Genomic DNA, 12,035 nt, shown 5'->3' with positions numbered 1-12,035 from the left:
TTGTGATAAATAAGTGTGGTCAGTCATTCTTGTCAGTAGTTGTGGTCATTAGTGGTCAGTAGTGTTGTGGTCAGTAGTTGTGGTTTATTAGTTGTGGCCAGTAGTTGTGTGGTTGTGGTCAGTAGTTGTGGTCAGTAGGCTGCATAGATTTCATGACTAGAGCTCAAATTGAAATGTGCTATCGTAAATGTTAGCAACACCTCCGCCTTTGCAGGATGCATGGGGGATATGGTCACTAGTGTAACCAGGAGGTGAGGCTTCATTTAACACAATAAATTCATCAAACTGTTTAAACATAGCCTGGACATTTGGATTAATTCAGATTTGGATCTGCGCCACAACGACCAAATGTGTACTTGTTTTGGAGCTGAGCTCATTGGAATAATTCCCAACATGCTTTGCTTTGTTTGTATTTACATTTACATTTTGGTCATTTAGCAGATACTCTTGAGGCTATCTACATTTTAAGGTAGTACATTTTCTTGCTCCCAACTCATAGGAATCCCCACCCAGTTGACTCTAAAATGTCCATGCTAAAACATGTTATATCCATGATGAGTCCTCTATCTTCATGACAACAGGCACAACCCCAAAATGCCGTGTGAATCAACTTATGTCAGTGCATTCGTAACAACCTAACCATTACGAAAATGATTTTAGATCAAATAAGCCTCACATAGTAAATTAGCAATTACATTTCTATTGACCAAATTCTACACTTAATGACCTCCATTCAAAAAATATTATTATTTATTTTTGTGGACAGACTTTGGGCTGCGTAAAACCTTTCGCTTCGCCTCTTCCGCTATGTGTTATGCCTGAATTTGACCCAAAACCAACGAGTAAGTCTGCCGCAGTGTTGAGAGCGGTTGTATGAAACCAATTGGTATATCAAGCAAAGGTCTTTAAGCATGCCAGCCCGTTCTTAATTGACACTGATCAAAAATATAAACGCAATATGTAAAGCATTGGTCCCATTTTCCATGAGCTGAAATTAAAGATCCCAGAAATGTTGCATAAGCACAAAAAGCTGATTTCTCTCAAATTTTGTGCACAAATTTGTTAACATCCCTGTTAGTGAGCATTTCACCTTTGCCAAGATAAACCATCCACCTGACAGGTGTGGCATATCAAGAAGATGATTAAACAGTATGATCTTTACGCAGGTGCACCTTGTGCTGGGGACACATAAAAAAGGCCACACTAAAATGTGCACATATGTGACAAGTTTTGAGGGAGTGTGCACTTGGCATGCTGACTGCAAGAATGTCCACCAGAGCTGTGTCCAGAGAATTTAATGTGAATTACCATAAGCATCCTCCTCCTTTGTTTTAGAGAATTTGGCAGTGCGTCCAACCGGCCTCACAACCGCAGACCACATGTGCAACAATTGTACCTGTTTTATATAAGGAAATCAGTCAATTGAAATGAATTAATTAGTCTATAATCTTTGGATTTCATGGGAATATAGATATGCATCTGTTAGTCACAGATACCACAGATTTAAAAAAAAAAAGTAGGGGGGTGGATCAGAAAAGCAGTGTCTACTGTGACCACTTTTTCCACATGCAGTGCAACACATCTCTTTAGCATAGAGTTGATCAGGCTGTTGATTCAGGATATCATCACGGTATCTCTGTGCATTCAATTTGCCAACGATAAAATGCAATTGTGTTCATTTTCCATAGCTTATGCCTGCCTGCCTGCCCATACCATCTTTTGAGAATTTTTTTTTGCTGTACTGTGCTGTCCAAACTTGTGAAACCAGACCCAATCTGAACCAATCATAGACATCTACTGTATGTTTGGGCTAAATCAAGGCCGTTCTGGCCGTTCTGTCAGTTGACGTTGAAATCAAGGCCGGTCTGGACCGCACCAAAAAAAATACCAAATTAAGAAAGGGAACCAGTGACCCTGTTGTGCACAACCTTCTGAGCCATTAATATCAATATCATGTGGGTAGGAGGCCATAGATGAGAGGAGAAGGGAAGTGAGGAGAGGCCACATACATTATTGAGGTGCAACCCTAGTCTGCGTTGGAGTCATGCAGAAACACTGGGTGTCAGCCTCCTGTTCCCAAACAAAGACAAGCTACCATGCAGGATGTATGATGTCACATCCTGTGTTTGTGAAACATGACAAGGCATTTCTTTGGAAACCCCATGGAAATACAGGACTTTCACATATTGAGAGGAACATACTGTAGTTACATACTGTACTAATGTACTAAACTGACCGTAACTGATACCTTTAGTGTTTATATTTGTTTTTTATATTGTCAGTGTTGTGTTTGTCCTCTTTGAAGTACCCTGTCAGCCCGGAATGAATTGCCCCTTGGGATTAATGAAGTTGTATTGTACTAGTAGGAAAGGTAACTAATAATGTAATATAAAATGTTCCCCCTCTCTCGGTGTGTAGAGAAGAGCCAGTCAATGAGGAGGGCCCAGGCTCTGTCCTCTACTCTGGCTGCTGCCTCCAGACTCTCAGCCATGATCCACCAACCAGGGAAGGACCAGATGCACACTAATGCCATGCTGGTGGACCAGGTGAGTTGTCGTACCCAGGTTTTTAACCAGGTAGAATATGGTGGACCAGGTGATCTGCCACAATGAGGTTACAACCAGGTAGATGCTGGTGGACCAGGTGAGCTGTCATAACCAGGTTATAACCAGCCATAACCAGGGATTGGACTGCTTTTGTCCCAGACACTGACCTCTCACCTGTTCCCCTGCTCAGGTGGATGACCTGGATATAAAGTACCGTTCTCCAGTGGAGGAGGAGGTGAGCTCTGTGCCACAGAGGAACAACCCTGCCTGGGACTCCTTCTTTGGAAGTCTCCCTGGCTCCATGGCTCCTCACAGGGACCAGGCCTTCCCCCTTCCTTCCTCTCCCTTGGCCTACCCCTTTCCTTTCTCTGGTGGTGGAAATAGGGGGAGGATCCAGCCGTCCGTCTCCCTCTCCTCTGGGCTCAGTCACAGAGGAACCAGTCAGCCTGAGAAGACCTGTGTACCGAGGTAAGTACCACACCCAAACACCCGCGCTCTGCTCTACCATGCTTGGTTAGTTATAGTTACGTAAGGTCAAAAGCCGACCAAAAATGGGGGGGGTTTCATAATATGTTATTGTTGCATACTTACTGGGGTCTCGAAGATCTCCATGTTAATGTATTTTGCAATGTAATTCCTCTAAAGGTGTCAATCAAAAACCAAAACTAACTTAAATGTAGAATAAGCTTTTTGGTCCATTACTGTATCCAGCACAGTAGCTGTAACAGCAGTAGGGGTGAAAGTCACAGGAAGTCACAATGAACCATTCTCTTTGGTCAAGATGCCGAGGTGAGCAGACACTGAACAGTGCGATGATTCTGCATCAAAGGACTTGTGGTTTCAGCTTCTTTTACGAAAGACAAAAGTATGAATAGTCATCAAGTCTAGTAGAAACTAAATGTACTAAAATGGAATAGGAAAGTGGAACTTGTCTGTCGGCAATGCATTAAAGACCATAATTCGTTAAAGAAAATTGTGATGAATAAAAAAGTATACCAGTTTCATTTAATGACCAAAAAATTGACAGCTGTGTTATGTAGATTGGAAAATATTTGGGAAGAGATTTTCGATGTACCGATTCCATGGCACATGGTTTATGAACTGATATGCAAAATGAAAATGAATATTAAAAATTCTTGCAACCAATAGCATGTTAGATACAGTTGAAGTCAGAAGTTTAAGAATACATTTAAACTCAGTTTTTCACAATTCCTGACATTCAATCCTCGTAAAAATGCCCTGTTTTAGGTCAGTTAGGATTACCACTTTATTTTAAGAATGTGAAATGTCAGAATAATAGTAGAGAGATTTATTTCAGCTTTTATTCCTTTTATCACATTCCCAGTGGGTCAGAAGTTTACATACACTCAATTAGTATTTGGTAGCATTGCCATTAAATAGTTTAACTTGGGTCAAACGTTTTGGGTAGCCTTGCACAAGCTTCCCACAATAAGTTGGGTGAATTTTGGCCCACTCCTCCTGACAGAGCTGGTGTGACTGAATCAGGTTTGTATGCTTCCTTGCTCGCACAAGCTTTATCAGTTCTGCCCACAAATGTTCAATATGTTTAAGGTAAGGGCTTTGTAATGGCCACTCCACTACCTTGACTTTGTTGTCCTTAAGCCATTTTGCCACAACTTTGGAAGTCTGCTTGGGAAGACCCATATGCGACCAAGCTTTAACTTCCTGATTGATGTCTTGAGATGTTGCTTAAATATATCCGCAGAATTTTCTTTTCTCATGATGTCATCTATTTTGTGAAGTGCACCAGTCCATCCTGCAGCAAAGCACCCCCATAACATGATGCTGCCACCCCCGTGCTTCACGGTTGGGATGGTATTCTTCGGCTTGCAAGCCTCCCCCTTTTTCCTCCAAACATAACGATGGTCATTATGGCCAAACAGTTATATTCTTCGGCTTGCAAGCCTCCCCCTTTTTCCTCCAAACATAATGATGGTCATTATGGCCAAACAGTTATATTTTTGTTTCATCAGATCAGAGGACATTTCTCCAAAAAGCACGATATTTGTCCCCATGTGCAGTTGCAAACTGTTTTCTGGATTTTTTTATGGAGGTTTTGGAGCAGTGGCTTCTTCCTTGCTGAGCGGCCTTTCAGGTTATGTTGATATAGGACTCGTTTTACTGTGAATATAGATATTTTTTGTACCTGTTTCCTCCAGCATCTTCACAAGGTCCTTTGCTGTTGTTCTGGGATTGATTTGCACTTTTCGCACCAAAGTACGTTCATCTCTAGGAGACAGAACGAGTCTCCTTCCTGAGCGGTATGATGGCTGCATTGTCCCATGGTATTTATACTTGCGTACTATTGTTTGAACAGACTAACGTGGTACATTCAGGCATTTGGAAATTGCTCCCAAGGATGAACCAGACTTGTGGAGGTCTACAAAAAAAATTCTGAGGTATGGGTGATTTCTTTTCCCATGATGTCAAGCAAAGAGGCATTGAGTTTGAAGGTAGGCTTTGAAATACATCCACAGGTACACCTCCAATTGACTCAAATGATGTCAATTAGCCTATCAGAAGCTTCTAAAGCCTTGACATTATTTTCTGGAATTTTCCAAGCTGTTCAAAGGCACAGTCAACTTAGTGTATGTAAACTTCTGACCCACTGGAATTGTGATGTAATTCACTGTAAGTGAAATAATCTGTCTGTAAACAATTGCTGGAAAAATTACTTTTGTCAATCAGTAAGTAGATGTCCTAACCAACTTGCCAAAACTATAGTTTGTTAACAAGAAATTTGTGGAGTGGTTAAAAAAACAAGTTTAAATGACTCCAACCTAAGTGTGTGTTAACTTCTGACTTCAACTATATACAGTGTGGAGAACAAGTATTTGATACACATTGCCGATTTTGCAGGTTTTCCTACTTACAAAGCATGTAGAGGTCTGTCATTTTTACCATAGGTACACTTCAACTGTGAGAGACGGAATCTAAAACAAAAATCCAGAAAATCACATTGTATGATTTTTAAGTAATTCAATTTAATTTTATTGCATGACATAAGTATTTGATCACCTACCAACCAGTAAGAATTCCAGCTCTCACAGACCTGTTAGTTTTTCTTTAAGAAGCCCTCTTGTTCTCCACTCAATACCTGTATTAACTGCACCTGTTTGAACTCGTTACCTGTATAAAAGACACCTGTCCACACACTCAATCAAACAGACTCCAACCTCTCCACAATGGCCAAGACCAGAAAGCTGTGTAAGGACATCAGGGATAAATTGTAGACCTGCACAAGGTTGGGATGGGCTACAGGACAATAGGCAAGCAGCTTGGTGAGAAGGCAACAACTGTTGGCGCAATTATTAGAAAATGGAAGAAGTTCAAGATGACGGTCAATCACCCTCGGTCTGGGGCTCCATGCAAGATCTCACCTCGTGGGGCATCAATGATCATGAGGATGGTGAGGGATCAGCCCAGAACTACATGGCAGGTCCTGGTCAATGACCTGAAGAGAGCTGGGACCACAGTCTCAAAGAAAACCATTAGTAACACACTACGCCGTCATGGATTAAAATCCTGCAGCGCACGCAAGATCCCACTGCTCAAGCCAGCACATGTCCAGGCCCGTCTGAAGTTTGCCACTGACCATCTGGATGATCCAGAGTAGGAATGGGAGAAGGTCATGTGGTCTGAGACAAATATAGAGCTTTTTGGTCTAAACTCCACTCACCGTGTTTGGAGGGAGAAGAAGGATGAGTACAACCCCAAGAATACCATCCCAACCGTGAAGCATGGAGGTGGAAACATCATTATTTGGGGATGCATTTCTGCAACTGGGACAGGATGACTGCACCGTATTGAGGGGAGGATGGATGGGGCCATGTATCGCGAGGTCTTGGCCAACAACCTCCTTCCCTCAGCAAGAGCATTGAAGATGGGTCGTGGCTGGGTCTTCCAGTATGACAACAACCCAAAAGACACAGCCAGGGCAACAAAGGAGTGGCTCCGTAAGAAGCATCTTAAGGTCCCGGAGTGGCCTAGCCAGTCTCCAGACCTGTACCCAATAGAAAATCTTTGGAGGGAGCTGAAAGTCCGTATTGCCCAGCGACAGCCCCGAAACCTGAAGGATCTGGAGAAGGTCTGTATGGAGGAGTGGGCCAAAATCCCTGCTGCAGTGTGTGCAAACCTGCTCAAGAACTACAGGAAACGTATGATCTCTGTAATTGCAAACAAAGATTTCTGTACCAAATATTAAGTTCTGCTTTTCTGATGTATCAAATACTTGTCATGCAATAAAATGAAAATGAATTACTTAAAAATCATACAATGTGTTTTTCTGGATTTTTGTTTTAGATTCCGTCTCTCACAGTTGAAGTGTACCTATGATAAAAATTACAGACCTCTACATGCTTTGTAAGTAGGAAAACCTGCAAAATCGGCAGTGTATCAAATACTTGTTCTCCCCACTGCGTGTGTGTGTATATATATTTATTTCTCTCTCAGTTCCAGTCTGGAACCAGTAGAGTGTGACAGTTGGGAGGAGAACACCCTGTGCCAGTCTCCCCCCTCCCTCCCCAACTTCTCATCTCCCTGGCAACGCTCCGACCTGCATACTAGCTCTGGGGACGTGAGGGACTCCTTTGACAACTCGTTGCACTTCAACCGTACACACTCTAACAATTCACACACACCTTCCAAGGTATTTCACACACATACACCCGACTCCACATACACACCTGCCAAGTTACTTCACAGATATACACTCATCATATACACTCACCTGCCAAGGTGTGATTGTATTGTGCTGTTATAGTTGTCCCCACATTCGGTTACTGGTTAAATGTGGCTGAAAGCATCACTTACGTTCTCTAATTGTAGTGATACTCCCTTCCCTAATAATCTATGGTTCTTGTGTGTTTCGCTCAGGATCAGTCAGACCCACAGCTTCGTCTGCGCTCTTACTCCTACTCCTCCCCCAAGACCCAGCTTTCACGCCCCCTGTTCACCCGAGATGCAGCGATCTCTGACCTGACAGAAGGTCAGTCACCTTAAACCCCTGACCCCTGACTTCTCTCTTCCCAGGGCCATCCACCATTTGTCAGACAGAAGCCTTTTTAGGATAACGTTGCAGCTGGGTTCTCTCTGTAGCTCTTCAGGACCTGGGGTCAACACAGTGAACTCTCGCTGTGTGTGTGTGTGTGTGTGTGTGTAACTCCTACTCAGTTAGTGATCATGTGTCATTATCCTGTGAAGGTTGTGCATTCAGCAGCAGTGGCTGCTCCCTTCTTCAGGCTCTCTCTCTCTCTCTCTAAACTCTCTCCTCAACCCAGTTAGTAAGTACAGTCTTGAACAGCCCTTTTAGAAACACCGGTCCCCCGAGTTCTGCTATATGAATCTATGGTTGCGCTTGCTGATGTATGGGGCTGACCATATCGTCACTATTGTTGCAATGATGTAGCCTGGGTGCCTGACTTCTACATTCAGCAGTCTTAACTACATCATTATCATATCAAGACAAACTGGCTGAAACAGGAACTAGACTGGTGCCGAGGCTATGGTGGGAGTGTAGCTATGGTTACAAAGTGCATGGTCCTGTCAGAATCCTATTTTGAATATAAACCTCACATTAACTTGAGGCCAGTCTAATACAATGATAACAGGATATGAAATGAACATGGGCTTGTCCCAAATGGTACCCTATTCCAATTTAGCATAGGGCACTGGTTTATACTACTGTACTATATAGGGAATAGGTTACCATTTGGGATGCAGTACATGTGTTTTGTACCTTGAGGCTTGACAGTAATTCTCTTTGAGGGTTGGTTTGGTTTTGTTTCGTGGAAATGCAGTGGTTCTTTATGGGGAGATGGTTTTGTTTCTCTCATGGGGAAATGTTTTGGAATTGATACCGTCTGCTATCTTTTTCTCCTCCTGTTCTCTCTTTCTGTGACCTGTTCTTCCTCAGCAGCTCTTTCCTGTGTGTGTTTCTTCTCACTCTGTAGGGGTCTGCTGGACCTGGGGCTTTATAAATGTTCTAGTTTACCTCCCAAATGGCACCCTGTTCCCTATATAGTGCACTACTTTTGACAGGTCAATGGAAGTGCACAACACACTCGCCTGCCAAAGTTTAACATAGACAGATGTGTGATTGTATCTGTAGCCCTAATGTTGACCTTTTTCTTCACACATGACATACTCAAACTGTCAATGTTTGTGTCAATCTAAGTAACAAAATAAAAAAATCCCCATCAAAATCTATAATTTTATTAAGCTATAGATATATATTTTTGCATGGACTGGTCTAAATCCACTGCATCCGCCTATGTCGGCCTTCCGCATCTACGGTGGAAGGTGGCCAAGCTACAGTGGTGTTTAAGAACATGAGACATCCCGAATATCACAAAAACGTCTCATCTCTTTAAAAAGATGAGATTCTCACAAACACGATCGTGTTCTCCGTTTTGTTCTACGACCCCCACAAGTGTCACTGGACTCGTCTGACGGTAACCAGCTACCGGTTAATAAAACATTATGGAAGTATGAAGGTACAGTTGATGTCGGAAGTTCACATACACTTAGGTTGGAGTCATTAAAACTTGTTCTTCATCCACTCCATAAATTTCTTGTTAAAACAAACTATAGTTTTGGCAAGTCGTTTAGAACATCTACTTTGTGCATGACACAAGTAATTTTTCCAACAATTGTTTAGACAGATTATTTCACTTATAATTCACTGTATCACAATTCCAGTGGGTCAGAAGTTTACATACACTAAGTTGACTGTGCCTTTAAACAGCTTGGAAAATTCAAGAAAATTATGTCATGGCTTTAGAAGCGTCTGATAGGCTAATTGACATCATTTGAGTCAATTGGAGGTGTACCTGTGGATGTATTTCAAGGCCTACCTTCAAACTCAGTGCCTCTTTGCTTGACATCCTGGGAAAATGAAAAGTAATCACCCAAGACCACAAGTCTGGTTCATCCTTGGGAGCAATTTACAAACGCCTGGAGGTATCACGTTCATCTGTACAAACAATAGTACGCAAGTATAAACACCATGGGACAACACAGCCTTCATACCACTCAGGAAGGAGACTCGTTCTGTTTCCTAGAGATTAACATACTTTGGTGCAAAAAGTGCAAATCAATCCCAGAACAACAGCAAAGAACCTTGTGAAGATTCTGGAGGAATCAGGTACAAAAGTATCGATATCCACAGTAAAACGAGTCCTATATCAACATAACTTGAAAGGCCGCTCAGCAAGGAAGAAGCCACTGCTCCAAAACCGCCATGAAAAAGCCAGACTACGGTTTGCAACTGCACATGGGGACGAAGATCGTACTTTTTGGAGAAATGTCCTCTCGTCTGATGAAACAAAAATAGAACTGTTTGGCCATAATGACCATTGATATGTTTGGAGGCTTGCAAACCGAAGATCACCATCCCAACCGTGAAGCACAGGGGTGGCAGCATCATGTTTTGGGGGTGCTTTGCTGCAGGAGGGACTGGTGCACTTCACAAAATAGTTTTCCTGCCTCATGATGCCATCTATGTGGATATATGAAATTAACATCTCATTACATCATTCAGGAAGTTAAAGCTTGGTTGCAAATGGGTCTTCCAAATGGACAATGACCCCAAGCATACTTCCAAAGTTGTGGCAAAGTGGCTTAAGGACAACAAAGTCAAGGTATTGGAGTGGCCATCACAAAGCCCTGACCTCAGTCCCACAGGTTACATGTGTGGGCAGAACTGAAAAAGTGTGTGCGAGCAAGGAGGCCTACAAACCTGATTCAGTTACACCAGCTCTGTCAGGAGGAATGGGCCAAAATTCACCCAACTTATTGTGGGAAGCTTGTGCAAGGCTACCCAAAACGTTTGACCCAAGTTAAACAATGTAATGGCAATGCTACCAAATACTAATTGAGTGTATGTAAACTTCTGACTGACTGGAAATGTGATAAAAGGAATAAAAGCTGAAATAAATCACTCTCTCTAATATTATTCTGACATTTCACATTCTTAAAATAAAGTGGTGATCATAACTGACATTAATCAGGGAATTTTACTAGGATTAAATGTCAGGGATTGTGAAAAACTGAGTTTAAATGAATTTGGCTAAACTTCCGACTTCAACTGTAGGTTTGTAGCATCAAAAAAGGGGGTTAAATATGTGTCCAAAACACAAATATTTCCTGAGCTTCTTATATCCCCTAGATGTAGGACAGACACTTCAAAACCTTATTCCTTATGATTTATATTTTGACTGTCTGTTTTGCCATTTATGAATGTGATCTTCAATACATTTCGATGGGATGTAGTAGTAAAGGCCAAATTCAATATTTTTTTCCCAATTCTTTTTTTAATACCTACTGGGGTCCTAAAATTCTAAATCAAATAGATAATAATCCATGGGGTGACCATCTTAAAATAATTAGATATGTTAGCTTTGTAGATCCCCCACCAATTTAAAATAAGTATTCCATCTGTGAGTATGTCATCTGTGAAGAAAGAAGGTATACTGTATATGATGCAATATTATCCCTAAAACATTAACATTTACCATACATTTGCAGTCTTAGCAAATCTGACCTAGGTATAATTGATCATTGCTTGTGATCCAAATGGCACCATAGTCCCTATGTAGTGCACTACTTAGAGTATTATCTGCCCTGGTTAAAAAGCAATGCACTATATGGGAAATAGGGTGCCATTTGTGACGTAGAAATTAACTCAGCTTCTGGTGTTTATTAGTTGATGGGGACTCCTGGTGAGTCTCACTTTCCTTGTTACTCACATTACTGTCATTCCTTGTTACCCTTCCAGAGCATAGAGACTTCAACTTGACTGAGACACCCAGAGAGAAGAGGTATGGACAATCTTTCATTCTACTGTATTTATTTTAGAGTCTTTGCAATGGCCCACCTCTCTAGTGTGTGTATGCATGCGTGCTTGTTTGTGTGTGTGTGTGCGCATTTGCGTGTGCGTGTGCCTGTGTGTGTGTAACACGGTCTTAGTTGCCTCTCTAGTTTAGCCCTGTGGTCAGTGACTGGCTGGGCAGGATGTGACATACTCCCTGTTACATGGCCCACGGGTCAGAATAAACTCGGATTACAACCTCAAAATAACCCCAAATACAACACACACACAGACACCACAAACAGGGCTTTCCTAAACATCTGAACTCATACACAACTTTTTGAATGCTGTAGTTTTGGAAGTGATACTAATACAATAACAACATGCATCATCATTTGAAACAGATATAGTTGTTGATTTACTTGTAATTATTTACTTGTCCATAATGTTTTATTTATCTGTTGACGTTATCAGATTGTTTGTAAAGTGTCTTTTCCATGTACGTTTTTTTTAAATCATTCATGATGACTCATACTTGCGTCTCAGTTCATCTCACTGTCGTCTCATAATGTCTTGTTGAAGAAACATTAATGCATTGCTAACAGCACAGAGAGCATATGGGATGATGGTATAGCTAGTTAAACTACATACATTATCTC

General features: G+C 41.8%; 1 protein-coding gene across 2 annotated transcripts in view; it reads left to right on the top strand.

The window, feature by feature from the left end:
- Window positions 1–12,035, top strand: part of LOC109884587 (rho guanine nucleotide exchange factor 28) — a 65,252-nt gene that overhangs the window by 21,786 nt on the left and 31,431 nt on the right. For both annotated transcript variants that reach the window (XM_031807953.1, XM_020476549.2), the window contains 5 exons: window positions 2,419–2,546; window positions 2,737–3,014; window positions 7,020–7,215; window positions 7,443–7,554; window positions 11,344–11,386. In XM_031807953.1, coding sequence (XP_031663813.1) covers window positions 2,419–2,546; window positions 2,737–3,014; window positions 7,020–7,215; window positions 7,443–7,554; window positions 11,344–11,386 — 757 coding nt within the window. The remainder of the gene's footprint in view (window positions 1–2,418; window positions 2,547–2,736; window positions 3,015–7,019; window positions 7,216–7,442; window positions 7,555–11,343; window positions 11,387–12,035) is intronic.

This window comes from Oncorhynchus kisutch, linkage group LG3, assembly GCF_002021735.2.
Source record: "Oncorhynchus kisutch isolate 150728-3 linkage group LG3, Okis_V2, whole genome shotgun sequence".
In the NCBI taxonomy this organism is placed as follows: domain Eukaryota; kingdom Metazoa; phylum Chordata; class Actinopteri; order Salmoniformes; family Salmonidae; genus Oncorhynchus; species Oncorhynchus kisutch.
The sequence above is the reverse complement of the archived record's forward strand: the minus strand, read 5'-3'. Positions and strand labels throughout refer to the sequence as shown.